Here is a 26,630-nt window from a genome sequence, read left to right on the forward strand (position 1 = left end):
CGACCAAGCTAATATTGCTTGATTCACTTCTACAAGAGACAAAATGAATTGAAAATGATTGCTAAAATCGAAATATATCTTCATGTCTTAGAATAGTGTAATTTTTTTAAAATAGGTTGAAAAACATACTAACTTTAAAATATTAAAATTTAAAAACTGTGGACTTACTTACATTCTGGTACCGATTAAAGAATTGCTGCGCTTTCTAAATCTCACCTAGCCACTACAGGAATCAATATGCTCAATTTGAAATTAATAGCACAATTCTAACATTCTTAAATTAACAATAAGAGCTATCTGTTACGGACGGACCTATCGATACAGATTATAGAAAAAACTTTGCTTTTAAAACGGAAATGAATTTAGATGCATTAAATATAAATTTCTATTTAAAAATCATGTTGATTTTAAAAATCTATTAAACTGTAGTCCTATTAACTTCATTAAAAGCGAGGCTTTTTTATAATTAGGGCAGGTCCGTGTCAGTCCGTAACGGATAGCTTTTTTCATTAATTTAGGCAACATAGAATTGTCCTATCAATTTCAAACTTTGCTTGATGATTCCTGTAGTAGTTAGGTGCAATTTAGAATGCGTAGCAACTCTATAATCGTCACCAAATTTATCATTAATTTAAGCATGTTAGAATTTTAAACTTTGCAAGGTGATTCCTAATATTTAAATGTTATGAGCAAAGCATCTTTATAATCAAGTCTTGAAAATGTATTTCCTTAAACATTATTCAGTTCTGACACTATACAAGTATTAATGTTTTTTTGTCCTACCGTTCCAGAGCTTTTCTTTTATGGGTGTTTTCAACCTTGTTGAGTTAAAAATATGCCTTTTAAATGATAAGTACAAATTCTAGGCACGAAAAAGTTTAGTATTGTTTTATATTTTGAATATAATAGTCTAAACATATGTTTAGTTTTAAATATATCCTTACTTCTAATTACCACATTAACGAAATCATTTAATTTTTAAAAGCCAAACTTTTCTATAATTAGGGTCGGTCCTATCCTTTTTTTAAACTTTGCATAATGATGCCTATGCTAGTTAGGTATAATTTAGAAAGTGTAGCAACTCTGTAATTAAGTCCTAAAAATGTTAGTATGTCCAACAAAAGTTTAATAATTTACTTACAATTTTGTTTATATTTATACATTTTTATTCTAATTATTCAATTCTGACTTCCTTGTTATGGGTATAAATCGTCATAATATCTATTAGTTTTGGTATTATCTGTCTGACTGTCAGTATGCTTTGTGAAGCTCAAGATATTATTAACGGCTGTACCGATATTTTGTGCTTGTCAGGGTATATATCAACTGATAATGTGGTGGTTTTTTGCAATTTTTTTTGAGGGTTTGAGGTTAACTCACAAACATTGACATTTTTGGTTTCATATTTTGTTTCTATATTACATATGGAAAAAAATCCTTATAATAAAGTAACAGGATGTCTGTTTGTCTGTCTGTATGTTTGTCTGTGTGTACCTAAGTATCTCGCTAACCGCTGAACCGATCGTGTTCTCCTTAACAGGGTAGCTTATCATAGGTCCCTGGAAGGATATAAATATTTTGGGGGAGGGTACCATCACCCTCTCAAGAGAAATTGCCTCAAAAAAAATACCCCCCCCCTCAAAAAACTTTAAAAAAATTCTTTTTACTTTTTTAAAATCTAAAATAATAGAATGGGTTATCAAATTCGACTCTCTCCTCCTAAAGTACCTCTACAGGTCTCTAGGGGCGTAGCCGCTAGGGACCTAAATAAAAAGATATTTGTATATCACACATTTTAATCACCTGTCATTAGTTAAATTGTTTTCTCTTATCTTTAATGTTCAAAATTGATAAATTCTATTTCTCCTACTGGATTAGTTTTAAAAAATGAATTATAAAGTTATCTTTCTTTACATAACTTATTGTTATTAGTTATTACAAAAAGTGATATAATGTGTTTTAGTCCCAAAGCCTCTCTACAATAATGGATATGAAATATACGTGGATATTACGACAGGGGAAAAATTGTCGTCAATTTAGATTGCTATTTCCCCTCTTTTTATTATACTCCATAAATATATGCTCTATAACTCACTCATATTTTCGTTTGTCAATTAATTGTTAAAATCGAAGCTTTTCTAAAATTAGGGTCGGCCCGTCCGTACGTAACGGATAGCTTTTTCGTTAACTTACGCATGTTAGAATTGTCCTATCGATTTAAAACTTTGCATGGTGATTCTTTTAGTAGTTAGGTATGATTTAGAAAGCGTAGCAACTCTATAATCATTACCAGAATGTCCGCACGTCCATTTTAAACATGTTGATTTTTGAAATTTTTTAACAACAAATTTTTATGTGATCTAATCATCCGATTGATCTGATTTTTGGTACACTGATTCCTGGGACAACAAAGTATAATGTTATAAGCGAAGCAACTCTATAATCAAGTCCTAAAAATATAAGTATGTCCATAAACATTATCCTGTATCAAGCAGTTTTTTAACAAATTTACTTACAATTTTGCTTCGACTCTTATACATTTATATTCTGATTATTTAGTTCTGACACTATACAAGTGTTGATGTCCGTTTGTCCTACCGTTTTAGTGCTTCGCTTTTATGGGTGTTGTCATTCTTGTTTTTATATGCAGAATTAAGTGAGTTATGCAACAAAGTAGTATTTTGCACAGCTGTCTTTTAATACAAAAAAAATTAAACCAAAGATGTAAAATTATGACGCACAAAATAACCCGAAATACAACTATTGGTTGAAACGTTTGGACTCTCATTTTAATTAATCAACTAATTAGAATTCAGAAAGTACTCAAAGTTGTTAAGCTAACGAATAAGAAAACGTTATTTTAATACTTTGGAAACTGATTTTAAACATTACAATGTTCCCTCCCTCCCTGGGTTTGTAAGGTTTGAAGGGGTAATCTATAGATGATTAGCTATTAGCTAATGTATTTTTTTTTATTTTGAAGGGGTAAAATGAGGGGTTTCAATGTTTGAGAGGAATAAAAGCCCCATTAATCCAACCCTTGGACGTCTATGTGTTTTAGTTTAGTTTCATATTTTCAGAAATGTGTTTAAAATTTAGAAATGCTGAGTGATCTTTTTGTGATAAATCACATTTTTACCTTAACACATAAAAAACTTTTTAAAAATGTTAAAATCTCGGTGTTGGTTCTCTTTTTTGATAGCCATTGGGGTCTTTAGTCTCCTGGCCAAAATTCATACCTTTGAATCAAGCTATGATTTCTCTGAAAAGCTGCTCAATATACAACAAAACTTCTTTCAAGCCTTTAATCCAACAAATTATACAGATGAAGTAAAGGAATATACAACGTTGCAATTACAAAGTTTGAACATTTCTTCAGGATCAGGAAAAAATTCGGTAATATCTGAACCTGAAATTACATCAGCAAATACTATTGTGACAGATACTGCTACAAATGATAAAGTTACAACTAGTACTGATGACATAGTTACAGCTAATACTGAGGTTGGTTTTCTAAAGCTGAAAATATATGTTTGTTTATGTTTAAGACAAGAAATGCCGCAACAGTAAAACAAATTCGTGGCTTTTTCGACAGTAAAACGACGACATTGTATTATATATTATACGCGGTATTCACACGTTATTTGGTTTGATAACTGAATATAATTAATTGATTTTAAAGCAGACGACAGAAAGAAAATTATAAACAAGCATATTATCAGCTTTAGAAAACCCATCTCTGATGACAAGGTTACTGCTAGTAATGATGAAGCTACTAAATCTGTGATAGTAAACAATATTACTCCAAATAAAGTTTATAATTTGCCAACAACAACGACAACAGAAAAAGGAAGGTGTAGCAAGTTTTAAATAAACTAGAAGCTTTGAATTTCAAGGGTTGTATGTTTAAAAATAGCTGAAAAACATCCCATACATGGCTTAAATAAAGCTTCTAATAATGAGCCATTGCTTTTTACCGACAGAAAACAGTTTAGCCTTGGCTGCAGACTTAATGACAGCTAGCTGGTGACAAAGTAGAGCCATATCTTCATACTAGATCATTAGTCAACCAACTTGGGAGACAATCATCTTTTATTTTCTAAAGCGTACTTTAGCCTGATTGGTATTATGTTTCCCAACCCTTTGATTGAATAACCTTTGACAGGAAGTCCTAATTCTGCATGTTAATGTGTATTTTGGGCCAAGGCATTTACCCCACACTTACTATAAATGCCATATATCAGACATAAAAGGAGTATGAACAACATGCAACGTCTTTATTTCAAACTCATATCACCTCCCCGACAACGAACGGATGCAATAAGTTTTTAAATATTTGCTAAACGCCCAATCAACCAGAGAATCCTATGCTGGAATTGGGCCAACACACTGTTGATAATGAAAGAGCTGAAATTGCAATAAAGTTGAAAAATTTTGTGTTTCCAGATGGGGAGAGCTTACAGGAGCATACGCCTGAAACAGGTACCTTAACTCTCAGGGATCTAAAGGGATAAGACAATAACATATACATTGATATACATTCACAATGATGATGTACAAAATTTCCCCTTCTGTAGATTAAAATTAGTGGTTGAAACACTCAAATTAATTAACCAACCAATCAAAATTTACTAAAGTCCACAAAGTTGGTAAGCCAACGGATAAGAAAACGTTATTATAAAACTTTGGAAACTAGTGTATTAAACAACCCATTTTCCCCTTTCTCTCTGTCTAACTCTACAGTCATATTTGTCATTAATTTAGATTGCCCAAATCATTACTAAACGAAGACTATATGGAGAGCAATAAACTTCGTAAAGAAGAAAGCAAGTGAGCGTGACTGACTCAGATAGACAGGCAAATGGACTTACGGACATATCCAGCTCAGGTTTAGAGAACTGAGGTGAATTCTTAAAAATACTTTTGTCCCACTAAAATCAGTTTGCCTCACTAAAATTAGTGAGGCTCGCTAAAAAAAATTATAAAAAACCCTCCAAAATTGCATAAAAAATCTACAAAAATTAAATAAAATCTTAAAAGGGCTATTACCATGAGATTTTATTTAATTTTTGTAGATTTTTACAGGGATTTTCGGGGATTTTTCACAAAAAGATTTTAGCAAGCATCACTAATTTTAGTGAGGCATTGAGTCAAAAAGTTTTTAAAGAATCCACCTCAGTGCTTTCACACAAAGTGAATGTTGATCACTATTACCTTCCCTCCTTATATTTTTAAAATATACTGAAAAAAGGGGGAGGTGGGATTTTTTCCCTAAGCCTATCCCCTGAGGCGGTAACCAGAGTTGGATCTTTAAATCATTTCAATGGTGCGCCAAATCGGGGTGAGCCGACATTCCAACAATGAGAGCAAAGCATTTTACGCTGTGATTGGCTGAAATTCGGCGCACCCCGATTTGGCGCACCATTGAATTGGTTTAAAGATCCAGCTCAGTACACAGTTTAAACTAACCTAACCTGACCTAAAGTAATATACATTGTTAAACACCCCTCCCACTTTTCATTTTTCATTTTAGAATTAGGGAGGGGGATTATCAGTGCTCAACAAGGAACATTGTGTGAAAGCGCCATAGAACCCGCTAATAAATTATGTACATAATTGAATAGGTCCATAATTACAGTTTGACTTAATAAGAGCATTTGACTACAACCCAACTTTACAAAGTAAACAGAGTTGGATTTTATTTTGTTTTTAAAAATTCCTTTTTTCAAAATACTTAATATTTTTAACTTGTTTTTTGTTAAACTTATATTAATTTTAACTAGTATGAAGCTTGTTGTTTTCTTAAGAATTTTTGCAAATATGGTTATTATTTTATAGAATTGAGAAGGCTTGAATAAAGCGAAATATATTTTCTACAAAGAAGTGTGTTCTTACTGTGTAGTTAGCTCTAGCCGCGCGTTTTTTGAGATTTACAGAATTATGCGAAAATTTATTTTTAGGTGGAACTCCTGCCCGTGCCATAATAATCTCTACCTGGCGAAGTGGATCAACCTTTATGGGAGACCTGCTCAAGTCACATCCTGCCGCGTATTACCACTATGAACCACTAGGCATTTTTCCTTATATTGTACTTGGTTCCTATATCCCCTTTTCTTTGTATATTGCATCGTAATATAGACAGTTTTTTTTCGGATGTTAAAATGAAAAATAAACGTGTTTTGTTAGGCCCGAGTCGCTGAAGACATTGGCAACATTAATTTATAAATTCACAATATCAATATTTTATTCAAAATACATAGTATAGTGTCTTTTGTCTGTTTGGAGCTTAAGATCTCGAAAACCACTGAGCCGACATAGTTATCAGGTAATATAGATAATAATTCAGTGGTTTAAAGCTATTGCCTTGGGGGATGGGATACCCTTCTCTCCCCCCTCGACCCCCAAAAATGACCCCTTCTCCAACTTTTAAAAAGGCATAAGATAAAGACCTTACATGCTAGGGACATAAAACAATACAATGTAAGAAAATATCTGTAGATCATTTTGAAATTATCCAAGTGAGAGATGGCGACCTTGCTCAGGGAAATTGTCAATACATTTTTAAGAAGCGCAGCTATACTATATTTTGGGTCTTTCTGTATGTTACAGATGAAGCCCCACTGCCATTTTTTTGTATGTTTCTTATAATCTCTTAACCTGTTAGGTTTTCAAGATTTAATTTTTTTATTCGGGGGTGAAGGGTGGGGGGTGAGGGGCGAAATCTCGTTATGATGGGAGGGGAGAGGGGTGTATTTCAACGTAAGAGGTGTAGTGAAATGTGACTTTACCAGAGGTGGATTCTTAAAAAAATTTGCCCCACAAATCGCTTAGTGGGGCAAAATTGTTTTCATGAAAAATCCACCAAAATCAAATTAAAAATCACATTGTCCCAATAAGCGATCAGTGGGGCAAATTTTCTAAAAGAATCCAACTCTGATATGTTAAAACTTTCGTGCTTATTGCATCCCCAACTTAGGGATAAAATGTTTATGGGGAGGAAGGTAAAATCTAAAATGTCTATTTCTAAAAATTGAGGGTAAAAAGGCCTATTTTACACGTTTTTTATTCAGTGAAGCTTACCCTGTGCATCTTTGGATCTTGGCTATTCCAGATTATTTGTAGGCCTTCTTATGCCGCTTAAAACAGTGTGCGGGCATGATCTGTACGTTCAGCCGTTTGGCAGCTAGCAGCCTTTAAAATTCATAGATTTTTGGAAATATTCTTTACCAGTAATATTTTACCGTGAACTGCAGTAGATCCTATGATTATTTTTTTAAAAAATGCGTTTAGATATAATTACAAACACTTGAAAAAAATAATTACTATCAAGTGAAATTATGTCATCTTTTTCAAATAGTACGAGTTATATAGGTCAATACACCTTAAATTAAAGGAAGTCTGCAGGAAATACAGAAAATAGTTGAAGCGTTGTATTTTCTGAAGGCTACCTTTACAGAAGATCTTATGCTTTTTAGATTGATATAATTTTTAAAGTGTGTTAGAAAATTCTAAGGTTGAAAGATGAAGATCATGCTTATAAAGAGGGAAATTGATGACAAAGTTTAAACAGTACATTAATTTGTAAGTCTAAACAAAATTAAACATAAATTTGTTGCAATATTGAGTACATACAGGACACTGTATAAGGACTTTCATTTTCGGGATTTTATTATATAGATGCCTCGCTTTTATTATTGAATCTTGCTGTCCTAGAAATCAACATTTTGAAACTCAGATGAAATCATACCATACAAAAAGTTGTTGTGAAAATCTCATCGTATTATCATAGAAGTCATCTTGCAAAGTTTGAAATTCATTGGACAATTCTAACATATATGAATTAACGAAAATACGCCGGCCCTAATTATTCAAAAGCATTGCTTCTAAAAATAGAGCAATTTAAAATCAAAACATAATTTATTGGGAGTTTCATAGCTACTGTATAATTTGATATTTATAAAATTGTATGTATTGACTTTAGGAAGCCATCAGCACCATCCGGAGCCTGTTTAAATGTAATTATACAAATCTTCAAGGTCTTAAATGCAGTTTTTTTGGTATTTTTTTTAGACAAAGACAATTATGTACATTAATAGAGCAGCAATAACAAGCGAAAAAAATTGTATATATATGTATAATATATATGTATATGATGTTTTCGGTTAGACAGTCTAGTCAGTCGAACGTTCACATTTATTGAGTAACTAAAGTAAAGACTCTACTAATAAAATAGCCCGGGTGGGAGTGGACTTTGGAGTGTATATTATGCTAGTACCCATAATCTTGAAATCTTAGGATATTAAATTTTGTTAGGGGGTTCAAACTGACAGTATCCACATTTGTAGACCTAAAAAATATGAGCCATCAATGGGGATGCACATAATTTCATCGTCCATGGTCTTATCCCTAAAGAACAGACTTACGGACAAACCCTAATTATAAAGTAGCAGAACCTATATGATCATAATGGTTTTATTATTAATTAGGATATTACACCACCAGATTATCATGTACTCTAATACATGAATATCATGTAGTGAAACGATCTCTTCCCCACCTACTGGATGAAAGAACTGACCAATAAGTGATGCTCATGTTTAAAACATAAATTGACGACTATTTCTGTCATAATATCCATGTATATTCTACATCCATTATGACCAGCAAAATTATAAAAATTAAAAACAGCATTTTGAAGACACTTCAGATTTCATAGAGTATGGTTGGGAACACAATGATCTATTCCAACAAAATAATCGTTTGTGGCGTCATTGTAACAACAAGGCACGGTTAATTTCAATTACAACTGGATATATTATTGCTTGGATGTTGCACCAGATTTTCATAAGTAACATTTGCAGCTGGCTAAAATAACGAAGTCACCTATCCATCCCCTCTCCTTCTACTGGATAAACAAACTGACCAACAAATGATGACCATTGTAGCAACCTAAATTAATGACATATTTTCTCCTATCAATATATCCACTTATTCTATATCCATTATATTACACAAGTAAATAACTTTTCTCTTAAACAATCTGTTACACATAAAGTTAGGTCCATCCATCTGTCCTCTAAAATCTCGCCTTGGATTTAATTTCCAAGAAATTTTCCTTCTATTCTTGCCATGGCTTTATGCTATTTTCAAGCGGATGGGGCACAAAGTACTCTCGTTCTAAAATGTATTCATATTTTTTTTCTCACTTTAATCAAATCTTATCTAATTAATATACTTGTATTTCCTTTTATTTCCACTTGTTTTAATTAGTTTTATTCATCTAATCTTTGGGGATATTACAATCAACGATTAATTGATATACATCTCCAACAAAGATAAACAAAACTACCCCTTCTGTAGATAAAAATTGTTGGTTGAAAAGTATGGACACTAATAGTTTGAAACCAACCAATAAAAATATTACAAAAGTACCTAACATTTTCGAGCCAACTAACAAGATACTTAAAATCAAAACTTTGGATACCATTGCAATTTGAACTCAAATGTCCCCTCCCTCCCTCTGAATTTATAATTTTTTTTCATGTATAGAAGTTCAGATTTTCTGCTTTTTTTCTTGATCTAAATTTAAATTAACCGTGAAGGACCACAGTCACTTTTGTTGGAATCCGGAATTTTTGCACAGGTTTTGTGCCATTTTTCCATTTCAAGTTGTGAAAAGTGTGAGGCTGAGGCTTAATTTAACAGAGAGCTTTATGGAGGATGATGTTAAAAGGCAAGAAAGTTTACAGTTATAATTATTGGTCTAAATTAAAGCAGCTTTTTCTGCTAGGGATCTAAAGGGATAAGACAATGGCCGATAAATGGATGTACATCCCCAATGATGATACACAAATTCCCCCTTTAACTTACTCAACTTAATGAATCGACCAATCAAAATTCATTAAAAGTCCCCAAAGTTGTTTAGCCAACGAAAAAGAAAACGTTATTATAAAACTTTGAGGACTATTGTAATAAACAGCCAATTGCCCACTCTCTCCCTGACTTTCAGCAATTAGGAATGTTGCTCGTTGTCGGGGAAATGATGAGTTCGAATCTTTGCCCAAAATTCGTTGATGACTTTAAAATTAGTAACTTTAAGGACTTTTAATAAAAGGTCCTGCAATCAAGGAGCTAGTTTTCTGCCATAGAAAATGTTAGTGGTTTATTGTTATTTCACCAAGAAATTCAGATGAAATCATTTATAAACAACATAAAATATTAACAATAAACATTTTTATATACTTTTTATTACATAGAAGAAACAAAATTGTCCTTTTGGTGAGGGATCCAAGAGGAGTTTTAGAAAGTAGAAAACATAGGGAATGGTGTCCAGGTAAAATTTTGGTGCTTTTCCTCAAAGTGTTTAGCGGGCACTAACCCCCATCACCTCATTTAAAAAAAAAATTGAAATAAGAAGGGGGGTTTTAGTTGAGGTGCTTAAATTTTTTGGGGCTACCCTATACCCAATATAAACTAACCTAAACTGACCTAAAAATGGATTTTACACAAATGATGGCACCTTTCAACAGATATTTGAGCAGTTTTTTGGGAATAAACTAGTTTTCTGTTCATATAGTTATATCAACTAAAATAAATAAGATTCATATGGTTTTATATATAAAAACTTTTAAAGGATATTTAAAGAAATATCATTAAATGTTTTGTTGAATTCAAAGAGCAAAATCCAACGGACAGGTCATTGAGTAACTATCAAAAAATACTTTTTACCTAACTGCTACTTGAAATTCCCGTGTTTATATTTATTGGAGGAACTCTCCCTAAAATAGTTATATACATCTTTTGGACCTACAAAATGTGTCACTATAAAGAAGAACCATATCGGTTTAGTGGTTAGCGAGACCCTAAGCTACAGACACACAGATAGACTGACATCCTGTTACTGTTACATATGGATTTATTTACATTTTTGTATGTTCAGGACACCCAGACTGTGAAGATCCAGAAAGACTATGTGGCGATATGGTAGACAATTATTATGCTGTCAACAGATTAATAAAACTTTATCCTGATAGATATAAGGAAAGTTAATGCTAATAGTAACATTATTGAATGTTTGACAAATGAATGTATAAGCATAGATGTATAATCCAGACAACTACCTGGTCCAAGTGGTGGAGACCTTTTTCGTCTGCTAACAAATTGCTTTCGGTTCTTTTTTTTGGCGACTTGGCGACTAGCAGCCGAGAAAACCATATTTCTGCATATAGCTTTACGGACTGATTGGCAGACGGTCAGACAAAGTGAATTGTATAGTAGCTTTGCTACTTAAAATGGGATGGAGATCCTAAAACATGCCTTTGTCCAACTAAAAACTTCTAAAAATCAAGCCCTTTACGAGATCTTTTGGGGCAGTAAGAAAGAAATCTTGTATTAATTGTATTAATTTTGAAACTAGGTGATCAGATATGAAGATTTTTCCATGGACCCATACAAAAATTCTAAGGAATTACTACAATACTTAGGCACAAGAAAATATTTGTTTTGTTATAAATTTTAAAAGAATATTAACGCTACGCCCCAAAATGACAAGATTGGTGCTTGAGGGAATGGATGGGACGCAAGGATTACTAAGCTTTTTATTTATGGAGGGGGGGGGGGGGAGTTTGAATTTTTTTTAGGAGGGGGGTAATCTTTATATCATAGAGACAAGGACGTTCAAACTTTTCAGAAAAATATAAAAAATGGGGGTTTAGTGGGCTATTTTTTCTGGAGCGATTTTTATTGGAAAAGTTGAGACACCCTGCCTAAAAATAGTTTAAACATTTCCTGGACCTATGAGAAGCTCTACAAAGAAAGGTCATATCGGTCCAACGAGATCCTTCGGTACAAATATACAGACAGACGGACACACACAGATACCTGATACTTTTGTTTCAGGATTACTTTTTTTAAACCTTTTTTAAATATAGTTGAAAATATCAGAATGGCTTAATCAAAATTTTAATTCTATAATACTTTTTTTAAGGGAAGGTATCTTCACCCTCACAAGGGAAATCACCCCCTAAATTTTTAATTTGTAAAACTAAAATTGAAAGTAGAGGATTGGACGTACCTCCCAATTTCTTTAAGAGCCCCTGGGGTCTTCTAAGGGCGTAGCCACTACGAAAAAACATAAAAATGAAACAATATTTATCTTTACAAGGTTTTACAATGAATAAGGATATAAAAATATTTTTGGATACCCACACCAAAACAAATGAGGGTGAGGTCTGGAGCACCACCAGGAATTTATGGCACACAATATTATTATTAGCGAAGCTACTCTATTATTCACTTTGTCTGTCCGTCAGTTTATACATAATGGGAGAAATGTGATTTCATCATTAACAATTTAAAATAGACATAGTATTCAAATGGGAAAAATAGCCTAAAACCATCCCGAGAATGAAAGCCTCAACAAAAAGGAGAATTAAATCAGTTCAGAAGTTATTAGGATCTTAAGCTTCAGAAAAACAAAACCCTACTACTTTATAATAATTAGTATATTGTCATTAATCTGGCAAAAAATATTTTTAATAATAATTTATGTATCGTATTATAGGCAGCTTTCCGAGGATATTAATTTTATGATTTTTATTTTATTATTCGAGGAAAAATTTTCTATAATACAATGATGTACATGATATTTCAGTATTCCTGAGAACCGGTTCTAATCCAGTGGATATTAATCAGTTTAGAAGCTATACTGGAAAAAATTAACATTACGTCCCTCTTAGGGGGCGTTTCTTCGTATTTTCACAGTAGCTTTTCTAATATTTCTAGCCCCTGGGGAGGGGTTCTAACCCTTCGGTGCAATCACCTAACCTTATACAACCTAACCTAACCTAAAATAACCTATCAAAAGCTACTGTGAAAATACGATAAAACGCCCCTTAAGAGGCGTTGTCACGAAAGGGACTATACTCCATTATTTAACCAAAGTTAATTTTTAAAAAAGGTTTGCCTTAACAAAATATGAACTAGGGACACCAAGAAGGCTCCGTTTGCATGGAGGAAAAAGCTGAATGCCAGTGAGGTACACAAAATCCAGGATGCCTGCAGAGATGCCATGCAACTCTGGGGCTACAGAGAGCTGCAACAAGGACAAGTATTAACACAGCTGGAACCAGTCATTGACTTGGAACATTTTCAGTTATCACATGCATGAAAATAGTACCAAATACCAAATAACGTTCCAATATCAAATATTGTTGAGCAGGGATCTAAAGGGATAAGACAATGGTCGATGAATTGAAATACATCTACAATGATGATACACAAAATTACCCCATTTGAAGTACAATAAGTGGTTAAAAGATATTAACACTCAACCTAATGAACCAACCAATTAAATTTAATAGAAGTCCCCAAAGTTATTAAGGCAACGTATAAAGAAACTTTATCATAAAACTTTACTAGTGTATTAAACAGCCCAATATCCCCTTCCTCCCTTATAAAAGTGGCAGCCAAATGACCAATAACGTTGCAATATGAAATATTGTTAAGAAACAATGCAGATGCGATTGAAAGGGCCATGCTTGACGTCATAAAAATACGTCTACTATCCATCTATTTTTAGGTTTTTTTTCTCACATCTTACTCCTTTATTTATGACGTCACACATGACACTTTCCAGTGCTTCAGCAATGCAGCCAAAACATGTAGGTTATGAGCTAAAAATATATATAATGTGATTTTAAAATGTAAAGAACGTGTCCTAATGTTTGTGTTTTTGTTTTAACCCATTCGTGACGATCTCCCAAAGTTCAAAGATTTGATTCAACGGGATTCAACAAAATAGATTTTTTCAATAACTACTCCACAGAATTCAAAAAGTAAGGTGTCAAATTAAAGATCTTACTTTTTTTTGTTCATAATTGCAATTTTCTTTTTTTTGTTACGTTTTAACAAAAACAAGAGATCTACAAGAAACTGATTGCATATCTAAATTCTATGGGTCATTTTACATCTACTACTTACTAAAAGCACCGACCAGCTATTTTTTTTTAAATCACAAAAGTTAGGACACGTTCTTTTGAATAATGTATGTTGCTTGCGTTATACTAGAGATATTGAAAAGTGTACCTGCTATTGCTATGTCGATTAAGTGTTAACGGGTTTACTGATTTTTTTTTTCTCATCACCATATCTATTTTCTAATACATAAAATGATTTTTTTTTATATGTATGTTAAGATCTCGCCAACCTCTGAACTGATAGAGTTCTCCATTATGGGGAACAAAGCTTCCGTGATGGTTTTAGACTATTTATTTCTAAATCTAAGTCATGGGTTGTTTTTGAACTTTTAGTCCGCCTGAAACCCCAAAGATGCTATTGGCGTTTACGCTAGTATCTATATACAACTTAGCATTTTGCAAATAGTCATTTATAAAGTCATTTTGTATTGTTGTTATCAAATAATCGAATAATGTGATATAAAAAATGCAATCTAAATGTGATTTTACATTTATGTATATTATAAAAAAAATATGTGATATTTTGTTAGAAAATTTAGTTTTTATCATTTTTTTTATAAATTCATTATTTTTTATAACAAAGCTGCCGAACAAATCGGAATGCAGAAGAACACAGAAAAAAAGAACAAGGATGACAACATCCATAAGTAGCTTAGCGGATGAATATAATAATAAGATGAACAGCTATCAGTAAGTTACAGTTAAGATGATTATAATTGAAGGACATCTTTACACGGAATTTCAAACAAATATCTCTAATAGCAACTAAGAAAAATCATGTTTCCCTAACGGATTATCTATTGCACACACAGAATAAAATACAGACGGACATATGAAGTTGTCGAGTAGATGTCTGTAGGTTATATGAATCTGCACACATAAATTTCATCAGTCTATACATGATAACATCAGAAAAAGAGCTTATTTCCTGTAAAAAATAAATGTATTCAGTTAGGGAATGACATACTGAGACCAAGTTAATTGTAAAATAGATGCAGGTAAAAAAATTGCCAAGAAATTATATTTAAAAAAACAGAAGAAAAATCAAATTATCTTGTAAAATTAGATTTTCCCTATAGCTATGTAGACCGACTTAGTAAATTATATGCTGGATACACAACAAAATTTAGCCATCTTAAATCTGGGTAAATAACGATTTTCCAAAACACATTTCAGAGGAAAAGATAGACACATGGAAATAGAGTAGCTTCGACTAAAAAAAGCTCTAAATTGATTAAATAATTTTATTTTTATTCAAGTTAATTATTTATGTTTAAAATTTAATCGTTAGTTTTATAACGGCTAAGTCATGTATTTTAATACCTAAAATAAAATGTTTTGAAATATAGTCTTTCTTTTGCTTTTCTGTAATCTATAGAACAGGAAACTATTATGCAGGAAAACAATTGCAAATTATTCAGTCAATGAAGTGAGGTAGGTAACATTGGACAGTGAATTATAGGCTACAGGTCCCTGAAATTGAATCATTTCGACATAGACGATATTATTATGAAAAGGGGGTAAAATATAAATGTCTTTTAACTTTTTGGAAGAACAAACCCCATGAAGTGTTCGTCATAGCAATAAATTGCCATTTGCTATTTTTTTCCAACAAATAATTTGCGCAAATAAATTGTAGTTGCCGCAAATTACTAAAATTTTTATTTGATGATTAATGCAAAGTTTTTGTAGATAGGCGGGTATTTGAAATCTTTATGTCAAAAATTGCGGCCACATGAGTTAATAATATACATTTTTTTCGTAGCATTATAGATTATTTTAGTAATTCTTATTTTTAATCCTTTGTTAAAAACAAATACATTTGCCCTAAACCTGAATGACCTTGCAAAGTTTGTTTAACCTATACTGAGTGTCTCGAAATGAACTATGTTTTCCGGTTTTGGAAAACAACCAGTAATATTCTTTTTATTCTTGTAGAATTTAGGGCTATAACATTCAATTAAAATCTTCTTTTTACTTAAAAACAACATTTTAGCATGCTCAACAAAATATTCTAATAATTACATTTAAAATTTAATTTCATAATATTTTTTTAAGAATAAATGATTAATTTTATTTTTGCTTTCGTTGTGATTCAAAAATGATAGTATTAAAAGTTCTGTTTAAGGTTAGCAGATCAAATCACAATATCAGCCCAAATCACAATGTCAATCAAACAGCCTTTCAAAATTCAGAATACTTTAAGTTGCATAAATTATAATAAATCGTTTTTTGTTGTTGTTTGTTTTTCTTCTACGTAAAGAAAGATAAAAATTTATGATTTTATTCAAAATTAATTTGACTTATAGAAATTCAGTACCTCAAGCATAGAACATAAGCAAACAGAAAATTTTATTTTTCATAGTGATTTTACAATCATTTTACAATTCAAAAATAATTTTTTTATTATCAAAGTCGGTTAGTAATTATTTGTAACAGATACCTAATATCGTTAAAATAAAAAGAAAACATTACAAGTTTATATAATAGGTTTGCTTTCTTTACGGTGTTGTTAGCTTACAAAATTCTGCTCAGTATGGACCTGATTGCTTATGTGTTATTTGAATAAATATTTTTAGAATTATTTCTATCAAGGCTCGGGAAGTCCCTCCACAGATTATGACGTCATACGATATTATAGCCAATGAGAGGCCAGTATACACTGTAGTTGACCAATGGTAAAATTTATGCTGGCCTCTCATTGGTTATTCAATAGTATGACATCATAATCTGTGGAGGGACTTTAATAATCTTTAAGGCTCGGCAGCTGCACGTCAGCCACGTTTATGCCTCAGTAAACTCGTCATTTTTTTAACTTTAGAATTCAGCTGGATGTCTAAACCTGTTTCTAAACAGACTATCCATCTTTTCGGAATTCTTTTATTTTGCACACAAGCGGGTTTAAATTTGAGTCTTACAGTTGGGGAGTAGAATCCATTTTTATAGAAGCAGAAATATAATCTATGATTACGGTTTTGACCCTCTAAAAAACGTAATCTACCATTCAAATTTCCCCTCTCTTAGTGATGATATCATCAACGCCGATATGATTTTTGTAATCTACCATTCCAATTTGGCCTCTCATGGTGATGATATCATTAATGCCGATACGATTTTGAAATGTACCATTCCACTTTCAAGAGAGGCGAAACTGGAATGGTGGTTTACACTTTTAACATCAACATAATTGAAATCATACATACTATTTTTAAATTATGTTAATCGTAGGAATGTATAAAATACTATTTATAATTATATTTTTTTATGTTAAATAAAAATAATAACTAGAATATAGAAATAGGAGAAAAGCTACTGTGAAAAATACTAAGAATCGCCCCATAAGGTGCGATGTTTTGAAAGGGACTATACCCGAATATACCATTACTATTATGTTGATTTAAATAAGGAAATCAATGTTTATGAATACGCTGATATGTAAACATAAATGTACTATTCCAGTTTCGCCTCTATTGAAAGTGGAATGGTACATTTCAAAAATCAGAGGGTCAAAACCGTAATCATAGATTATATTTCTGCTTCTATAAAAATGGATTCAACTCCCTAACTGTCTTATGTGCGGTTATGGCGCGGATGCAGGATGCTAATTTCTATTTATATTCAGATAAAATGGCAAAACTTTCTTTGCTGATAGTGGGCCTTTTTACTATAGTCGGTAAGTAAAATAGTTTTATTTCCAGTATATGGCTTCGAAACCGATTAATATAATCGGGATTAGAACCAGTTCTTGTCTGTACTAAAAAAATAAGTATAGCATCGTATTATACCTAATTTTTCAGATTTAAACAAAAATCTTAAAATTAATACCAATTTAATATCTGCGGAAAGCTGTCTATATTAGGATGCGATGAATAACCATTAGATGTTTATATTGTGTTGGGATGTAGTGAACTGTTAAGTGCACTAGTACCCAAAGTTTTATTGTAAAAACTTTGGTTACTTCTTTTAAATTTTGACTGGTAGGTTAATTAAATTGAGTTTCCAAATGTTTACACCAATAGTTTTAATTTTCGGAAGGGAAAATTTTGTCTATCGTCATTGGGGTCGTCTTTCCCTTAATATCACTGCTTGAACTTATATGATTTTTTTGCTTTATCAAAGATAGGATAAATTTACATCAGGCGTTTTTTTTAATAAGATGGGCGGATTTTTTTTAATGACCCATTCATTATAACCCAATTGCAAATTTATATGGCTGCCAAGAAAATTTCACCACTTAATTTTGTTTTAAAAAGCAGGTATAGCAACTGGGGAAAGCTGTGATGACTGTGAGAAGGTTCTTCTTGCTGGAGATGGGGCTTTCAGGTAAACACCCCACCCCGCTAAAAAAGGTTGTATCTCTAAAAAAAAGAATTATACTAGAAAAAAAGAAAATTTTTTAGTAAAGCGGAGAATTTTTGTAGCTGCTAAAACTATTGCAACGTCTATTGACAACACAAATCAGTTTTTTTTGGAAAAGCTACTCTAGAAACTTTTTTATAGTATACCTGGACGGCCATGTAATGCCAGAAACACTTACAAAGATATTCTTGATGGATACACCCTTGATAGAAGACAACTTACCCTTGAAAACTTAACTAGATGAAACATGCGTAAAATGAGTATTTTTCGCGCATTTATATGCACTGCAAGATTACTTATTGTGCCTATTAAAATTTTGTGCGGACATACACTCTATCTTGCAGCCTTTACAGTAAATATACTTTTTGGAGATGAACGGTCCCAGGAACATTTTACCGCGAACTGCACCGGACTTTTTTTTTCTAGCACAACATGGCCAATTTTCCACCATACCTGGGAGCTGAATGGAGAGTATGATGGTATGCCAAAGGTATGTTAATTTTATGACAGCCTTCATCTTCGAAAGGCATTAAAACTGTGTTTATGACAGCGGAAAAGGTGTAATTTTGACAGTGTATAAAATATTACCAAAAATACAGCATAAACAAAATTGACAAAAACACACACAGCCACTTAATTTGAATTTAAGCGATTAGTTAACAGGGATATAGAAATGTATCTAAAATCATATTCATTTGGTTGTCTTGGACGTTGAGACGTTTCTTGTATATTAAGTTGTCTATAATACGATTAATGATTTTTCAATTTGGCTTAGAACCGGTTCGAATCCAGCGGATATTTGTCGGTTACGAGGCATAACTCGAATGTATAAAAGGTTTGTCTGTTGTGATATTCCTTTTTAAGTTTGAAGAATTTTAGGGTCAGATGAACCATCTATATATGTTATGTCTTTTTTAAAAGCGAAGCTTTTCTATTATTAGGGTCGGTACGTACGTCCGTCACAGATGGATAGTTTTTTCGTTAATTTATGCATGTTAGAATTGTCCTATCGATTTCAAACTTTGCAAGGTGATTCCTTAAGTAGTTTGGTACGATTTAGAAAGCGTAGCAACTCTATAATCATTACAAGAATGTCCGTACGTCCATTTAAAACATGTTGATTTTTTACTTTTTTAACAAAAAATTTTTATGTGATCTAATCATCCGATTGATCTGTTTTTTGGTATGTTGATTCCTGGGAAAACAAAGTATAATATAAGCGAAGCAACTTTGTAATCAAGTCCTTAAATGTAAGTATGGTTATAAAAATTTTCCTGTATCAAGCAGTTTTCCAACAAATTTACTTACACTTTTGCTGTGACTCTTATACATTTATATTCTGATTATTCAGTTCTGACACTATATAAGTGTTAACGTCTGTTTGTCCTACCGTTTCAGTGCTTCGCTTTTATGGACGTTGTCATCCTTGTTTTACTATTAGTATTGGTGTTATGAGTGCATGGGTTCCCGTAAACAACTTATCTGGTACGGACAGAGGTAATGTATTTTCCAGTATGGCTTCTAATCCGCTTAATATCCGCTAGGTTAAAACCAGTTTTGGCCCATACTGAAAATAATATCGTATCAATTTTTCATGAAATAAAAATTATAAAATTACTTCTAGTTTTAATGGCCTTTGCATCGCCACATCGGGTCCAAAAAAAATAGGAATTAATCTTAACTTTCTATGTTACTATCTCCGGGAAGCTGTTTATAATTCAATTAAAAAAAACTATTTCAGCATAGTTTGATATATCTGCTCGATTATATCCGGTTCCAATCCATACTGAAAAATCATGTATTGCATCGTAAAATAAAATATAAATTGATCCATAGACGTCCAAGGGGGGGGGGGTAAAGGGGTGATTTCCCCCCCAAATAAAAAAAATGCCTCTATGAAATAAAGATTACACCCCCCCCCCCAAATTTATTTTAAAAATTTTACCCCCCCCAAAAAAAAAAAGCTTGAACGCCCCTGAATTGATCCCATATTTTTTTTATTTTACTATCCGCGGAAATTTAAAAGAAATATTATATTGCATTTTTAAAAATAATTTTTCGATCGTCTATATTTAGTTTAATGAATATATTCAACAACTTTTGAAGGTCGTCATCTTTGTTTTTATTATTTTTTAGATGGAGTATTGTGGACTGTTTACCCGGAGAAGATGAGGTCATTTTTAATACCAGATTTAACTGTCTGTCTGTCTGTAATGTACTTTTTACAGACTTTATTTTTGAATACTTGAAAATAATTTCTTTTCTTTCTTTCTCTGCTATCTCTTTTTTCCCTTAGTTCAAGTCGAAAGCTTAATAAAGAGCGCTTGCGAATCGCAAAATTAAACTTGTTTTCATTATAAACAGAAATGAAATTATTTTTGTTATAATACTTAACTACAGTCCAATGTTTCGTTCCTCTACTCCATAACATTTCTTTCTGTCTTTTTAAGTAACACTAGTTTCCTTCTCCGAATATTTCTGTTGTTTATATGCTATATAAGTTGAAAAGAATTTTAATGTATAAAATAGATTTAAAATCTGCATAAAAGTTTTAGGATTTTTTAAAAAGATAGTATTTTTTATATAATTCTTTATTTAAAAGCGCAAATACAATTTAGGTTAATTAATTTTGACCAATAGGATCTAGGTGGATTGAAACTACCTGAGCTCTGATTGGTTGAATGATGTACGAAACTTAAGCTTCTTCAATCAGAGCGCAGATTATTTTCAACCCACCAATCACAGGCGTCAAAATTAATTAATTTCAAATCTATTATAAACATTAAAATTCTTTCCAACTCATGTAGCTTACTGTTTATCTTGAAGCAATTTTCAATTAATATTTTGAATTGTTTCATCAAAAACAAAAAAATATTTAATATTAACATGCAGAAAAGTCAGATAGAGAGGGGACAATGGGCTATTTATTACACTAGTCCCAAAAGTTTTATAATAACGTTTTCTTATCCGTTGGCCTAACAACTTTGGGGACTTTAGTGAATTTTGATTGGTGGGTTTATAAAGTTCAATGATCATATATTTCAACTACTAATTCTAATCTACATTTTTGTAACCATCATTTGGATGTACATCTATTTATCGACCCTTGCCTTATCCCTTTAGATCCTGCAGAAAAGTAGGTATAATATTTGACCTAAATACAAATTTTGCTAGGCTTGCAACGGTGTTCATGAAATCCTGTATTCGCCAACAGTCTCCAAGGGAACCTGTGTTTGGGATGTGCAGGTTAATTATCATTTCAAAGTTTTTTGAACACTAGCGGGTACGCCTCTAGAGGCCTCTAGGGGCATTTGAGGAGGGGGGAGTTAGATGACCTTTTTTTAATTTAGATTTAAAAAGAAAAAAAATATTTTTTTTTTTGGGGGGGGGGGAATTTTTTCTAGAGGTGATTTCTCTGTAAAGGAGAACCATAACAGTTGAGTAGTTAGTGTGATCCTTCGCAACAGACAAAAAAAAGCTTGCTTCTTTATGTAATAGGATATCTTTAACTAGCGGATTCACTCCTAGAGGCCTCTAGGGGCACTTGAGGAGGGGGGAGTTAAATCACAAAAGCCATATTTTTACATTTAGATTTTTTTTAAAAAGTAAAAAATAATTTTTAGCGGAGGAAATGGTGGGAGGGGGTCGCCCCCCCAACCCCAACCTCATTTTTCATTTTAGTTTTTGAAGAAAAAAAAAATTTTTGAGGACGGGTAAATTTTTTTCTAGTGGAGATTTCTCTTGGAAGGGTGTTGTTACCCTCCCCCAAATTAGTTATAAACCTTCCCGTTACCTGAAAGAAGCTACACTGTAAAGTAGAACCATAACGGTTTAGCGGTTAGTGAGATCCTTCGCAACTATTTTTAACTAGCGGCTTCGTCCCTAAAGGCCTCTAGATGCACTTGGGATCACTGTGGGAGTTAATTATCAAAACCCATATTTTTACATTTAGATTTTCTAAAAAAGTAAAAAAATATTTTAGGGGGGGGGGAATGATGGGTGGGGGGGGGGGGGGGTCGCAGTATACCATTCTAGAACATGAATATTGAATATATCATGTATTTCGATTTAAACAATCAATTTCAATTATTCTTAAAAACGAAGTTTTTCTATGATTATGGTCGGTCCGTCAGTCAGAAACTGTTATAAATATGTTATAATTGTACTATCGATTTCAAACTTTGCATAATGATTCCTATAACAGCTAGGTACAATATACACTGTTATAAGTGAAGGATCTCTATAATCAAGTCTTAAAAATGTAAGTATGTCCTTAAACAGTATCCTGTATTTACCAAGTTTTGTAATATATTTACTTACAATTTAGTTTACTAAAAAATCATGTATAGCATCTTATCAGTGGCGTGCGAAGCACTTTGTCTAGGGGGGGGCATTTTGAAGATTTTGTAAAATTTTGCCCCCCCCTAAATCAAAGTGCCCCGGGGGGGCACTTTGCTTTAGGGGGGGGCATTTTGATTATATATACTAATTTTAAAAAAGGGCGTTTTAAGGGGTGGGATTATTTGATTATGGGCCTTCTAGTCCTTATCCCTTCTTCCCCATCCCTTCCCCCATCCCTATTTATATCCCCCATCTCTTCCCCCCTTATCTCTTCCCCTCCCATCTCTTTCCCCAATCCCTCCTCCCCACCTGCATTGACCGAAGGGAAGGGAGCTAGAAAGCATCTTCGAAAAAAAAGTACAGAAGATAATTTAACCTTCCCCTCCCCCCCCCCCCCCACCACCACAAAACATTTTATATGGGTGGAAGGAGATGTTATAAAATCTCAGCAGGAAGGATGAATAACCCCATTAAAAAAAAATTGGGGAGGGGGGGGAGATAAAAACACTCATTTTGGAAATAATTTACCAAAAATTAACCTAATATGTAAAACTGATTTTAAATATTTCTTTATTGTATGACAACAAGGATGACAACATCTTTAAGTAGCAAAGCACAAAAAATCATTAATAAGAATACAGACAAGTAGATTTAAAGAGCATCTGTTGAAATAAATATATATTTTAGGTAGAAAAAGTCACAAATCCTTTTTCCTGTATGTTGTGTGATGACAGACAAAGTAAATTACATACTGGATGCTCGAAACAGCGAGAAATTTTATTTTTTTTTAATATTATAATCAACAAAAAAATTTATCGTACCATAAAAACCAAAGATATAAATAACTATGTAAAAAATAAAAAAAATTACTTGTCCTTTCATCTACAGATATAAAAATCTCTTAGAAATATGGAAAACTTTGGGGTATAGTCTCTTTTGTGGCAATGCCTCTTAAGAGGCATTTCGTCGTATTTTCATAGTAGCTTTTGATAGGTTATTCTAGGTTAAGTTAGGTCAGGTGATTTCCCCGCAGAGTTAGGCAATTGGCCCCGCAGGAGCTATAAATAGGGAAAAAACTACTGTGAAAATACGACAAAATGCACCTTAAGAGGCAATGTCACAAAAGGGACTATACTCAAAATTTAAAAGATACAAAAATAGCCAAAAACGTCCTGAAAAGCAGTCCGACATCCATGAAATTTTAATAGTTATTATACTCCATAATGATGGGAATGTTAACATTAAGTTTTAGCCTTCTATCTTTAATTGCAGTTGAAAAAATCACATTTCCCCCTTAGCATTATGTACTGACAGCCATAGTGAATTATAGAGAAGCTAAAAAGTTATATCAACATATCCTACCCTCTTTACATGGCACTTTAAAACTCTGTTAATTTTTCATTAAGTGGTGTTTCCAAGGATTTATAAGGGCGGTGCGTGAAGCGCACCTAAAAATATTTACTCCACTAAAATCAACTAAAATCAATTAAAGACAACAAGAGTGACGTATTTCATCAAGTTAGGAATATAGAGTGTAGTTAGTTTTAAGGGTTTTTAATGAAAATTGCCATAAAAAACATGCCTTTATGTAAGGGTATGTACACAAAAATGATAAACTTATCCTGAAAATAATATGACATCATATAAAGTTATTCATTTAGACAGACCTACAGTGTTGAGAAAAAGGCTTAGATAAATATCAACGCTGTTTCTTTTTTATATAAAATAACTTTTTGATTAAATATTTGTTGTTTACAAATGATTTTATAGAAATAAAAACAAAATATACAATAAGATAAAAAGTAAAAACCATTTGGAAGTGCGTGAAGCGCCAATTTTTTTCTTCAAATATGCAGGGAGGGAGGGGTTTTTGGGCTATTTATTACACTAGTCCCCAATATTTCATATAAAATTTTCTTATTCGTTGGCTCAACAACTTTGGGGACTTTAATGGAATTTTGATTGGTTGGTTAATTAAGTCGAGTTTCCATACATTTCATCCACTAATTGTATCTATATAAGGGGTAATTTTGTGTATCATCATTGGGGAATGGGATGTACAAAATTTCTTTGGTAAAAAGTTTATATTATACAAAATAAAATACTTCCTATTACCTGGTCTGTTATGTTCAGTGAAAAAAGATTATAACCTAATTTCTACACTAATTAAAACATTTGGTAAGGTTAAATGAATAGTAACTGTCTATTTGGCGCGAAGCGCCAAAATTTTTTTTGGAGTATTTCTTGATCTTTTTTTGGAAACTGGGATAGTTGTGCTTTTTGTAGGGTAGGGGGCAAAAAGGGGCATTTTTGTTGACCAGGGGGGGGCAAAATGGGGCATTTTTCAACATTTAGGGGGGGGGCAGGGGGGGCGGTTGCTAGGGGGGGGCAGGGGGGGGCGTTTTGGTCGCTAGGGGGGGGCGATTGCCCCAAATGCCCCCTTCGGTTCGCACGCCACTGCATCTTATTATAGACAATTTTTTACGAATAATAAAAATGAAAGTCATGAGATTAATACCAGTTTTGTTAGACCGGGCGTTAGGCCCCTCGGGGCTATCAAAAAGGGTTTTGATTTCATTATTTTCATTTCAATATCCACGGAAAGCTGTCTATAATACGATTCGATTCAATTGTTTAGGGAGATTGGAACTACTGTACTGAAGGTTTGACCACCGCGGGCTGTGCTTCCTATGCAGTAGATGATAGAGTTCAATTTCAATGTACAGTTTGACAGGGTTAAGCTTTATTATATAGTGCCCTTAAAAAATGACGTCATAATGGCCTAACATTGGTCAATTAAAATGTATACTGTCCTGCCATTGGTAATTTAGTCTGTGTATTGGCCAATCATTGGTCATTTGTATTATATGACGTAATTTTTTATAGGAACTAAACAGCTTCTTTGACAGGGTAACAGTAAAGGGTAGGACAATGAACAGCAAATCATTCTTCCACCCAATTCTTAAGGGCTTTTTCATTCCTAAGTTCTGTTGTTACTTCTAGTTCTCTCTTTTGTTGTTAATCTTAAATTGCTTATTATGTAAGTGAATTTGACTTTTTAATGAAAATAAAAATAACTTTTTTAATCAATTATGTTCTTGTAGTAGCAAAGCTACTCTTTAATTCAAAATGTCCAACAGACAACAAATCCTTTGATTACACGACCTTTGTCCAAAAGTCCTAACTGTGCATGGTACTGAGTTGTGTCTGTTTATGAGCCAATATATTCAAGTCCTGCCACTCTTGGTGTTATCTTACAATGAATGAGATACATCCTGTTCTATACAACTTAGCCTGAAGCCTGTGAGTAATATCCTTATCACTGAACTAAAGCTTGCTTATAATTTCTGTGGATGATGTATTAGGTCAACGCCCTTTAGACAACCAACGCCTTGCACGACCTTTGTCCGGTAGTCCTAAATGCATGGTAACCAGTTGAGCCTGTTTTTTGCCAAGGCATTCCTCCTTCCAATTCAACTATTTATGCCACGCATCATACATAGCATAGGTACAATATAAAAAGTAGCCAAAGGACCGAACTAACAAATTTTTGTTAATTTTAATCCAGCTTTCTTCTCTATACAAAACAGTTGTTCTTGTTTAAGTTTTCATCTATCTTTTATCCAAAACAATAAATAGAAGAAGAAAAGAACTATAGAAGAGGTTTAATTTTATATAACTCAGATCATCTACTTAAAAACTACTTAAAATTTAACTTCAAATTCTAAGCTCTATTACAAAATAAGAAGGAAAATTTAATTAATTATTATACTATCTTTGTTAATATTTATCCTTACTATAGAGTAACGGGATCTTTGATTGTTTGTCTATGTCAGTAGCAAAGGATCTCACAAACCACTAAACCGATATGGTTCTTCATTACAGGGTAGTTTCTCATTGGTCCTGGAGAGATGTAAAACTATTTTAGAGGAGTGTGCTACCACCCTCCTAAGA

The 26,630-nt window shown here is 32.5% G+C and overlaps 3 protein-coding genes across 4 annotated transcripts; all 3 read left to right on the forward strand.

Annotated features, from left to right (window-relative positions):
* On the forward strand, positions 1-25,766 carry LOC145327136 (uncharacterized). Of its 2 annotated transcripts, none has more exons than XM_080170699.1 (8): positions 1-36; positions 17,597-17,649; positions 18,233-18,299; positions 18,762-18,825; positions 19,777-19,832; positions 20,472-20,508; positions 21,510-21,581; positions 25,315-25,766. In XM_080170699.1, the coding sequence occupies exons 2-8, from the start codon at positions 17,604-17,606 to the stop codon at positions 25,405-25,407; spliced, it is 435 nt and encodes a 144-aa protein (XP_080026825.1). In that variant the 5' UTR covers positions 1-36; positions 17,597-17,603; the 3' UTR covers positions 25,408-25,766. The 2 variants fall into 2 exon arrangements, with proteins under 2 accessions (XP_080026825.1, XP_080026824.1); XM_080170698.1 differs by having other exon boundaries at positions 18-36; positions 18,230-18,299.
* On the forward strand, positions 3,061-3,870 carry LOC145326644 (uncharacterized). The gene is made up of 2 exons (XM_080170013.1): positions 3,061-3,504; positions 3,751-3,870. The coding sequence occupies exons 1-2, from the start codon at positions 3,166-3,168 to the stop codon at positions 3,868-3,870; spliced, it is 459 nt and encodes a 152-aa protein (XP_080026139.1). The 5' UTR covers positions 3,061-3,165.
* LOC145326645 (carbohydrate sulfotransferase 5-like) lies at positions 4,285-14,004 on the forward strand. Its single transcript, XM_080170014.1, has 11 exons — positions 4,285-4,482; positions 5,961-6,071; positions 6,499-6,540; positions 7,980-8,036; positions 8,699-8,784; positions 9,603-9,733; positions 10,257-10,333; positions 10,940-11,038; positions 11,415-11,483; positions 12,164-12,278; positions 12,985-14,004. The coding sequence occupies exons 1-11, from the start codon at positions 4,368-4,370 to the stop codon at positions 13,166-13,168; spliced, it is 1,086 nt and encodes a 361-aa protein (XP_080026140.1). The 5' UTR covers positions 4,285-4,367; the 3' UTR covers positions 13,169-14,004.
* Positions 25,767-26,630: the final 864 nt, after the last annotated feature.

This window comes from Acartia tonsa, chromosome 8, assembly GCF_053477335.1.
Source record: "Acartia tonsa isolate MP-2025a chromosome 8, ASM5347733v1, whole genome shotgun sequence".
NCBI classification, from domain to species: domain Eukaryota; kingdom Metazoa; phylum Arthropoda; class Copepoda; order Calanoida; family Acartiidae; genus Acartia; species Acartia tonsa.

What these genes read in the sequence shown, in the direction of transcription:
- LOC145327136 (XM_080170698.1), top strand. Translation starts at nt 17,604, where the DNA reads ATGGCAAAACTTTCTTTGCTGATAGTGGGCCTTTTTACTATAGTCG. An exon ending in AGTATGATGGTATGCCAAAG is followed by an intron (nt 18,826 to 19,776) that starts GTATGTTAATTT and finishes TTTTACTATTAG; the next exon opens with TATTGGTGTTATGAGTGCAT. An exon ending in CCTGTGTTTGGGATGTGCAG is followed by an intron (nt 21,582 to 25,314) that starts GTTAATTATCAT and finishes TCAATTGTTTAG; the next exon opens with GGAGATTGGAACTACTGTAC.
- LOC145326644 (XM_080170013.1), top strand. Translation starts at nt 3,166, where the DNA reads ATGTTAAAATCTCGGTGTTGGTTCTCTTTTTTGATAGCCATTGGGGTC. An exon ending in TAGTTACAGCTAATACTGAG is followed by an intron (nt 3,505 to 3,750) that starts GTTGGTTTTCTA and finishes TCTGATGACAAG; the next exon opens with GTTACTGCTAGTAATGATGA.
- LOC145326645 (XM_080170014.1), top strand. Translation starts at nt 4,368, where the DNA reads ATGCTGGAATTGGGCCAACACACTGTTGATAATGAAAGAGCTGAAATT. An exon ending in GAGAGATGGCGACCTTGCTC is followed by an intron (nt 6,541 to 7,979) that starts AGGGAAATTGTC and finishes TGTATTGACTTT; the next exon opens with AGGAAGCCATCAGCACCATC. An exon ending in GGCGTCATTGTAACAACAAG is followed by an intron (nt 8,785 to 9,602) that starts GCACGGTTAATT and finishes TTAACCGTGAAG; the next exon opens with GACCACAGTCACTTTTGTTG.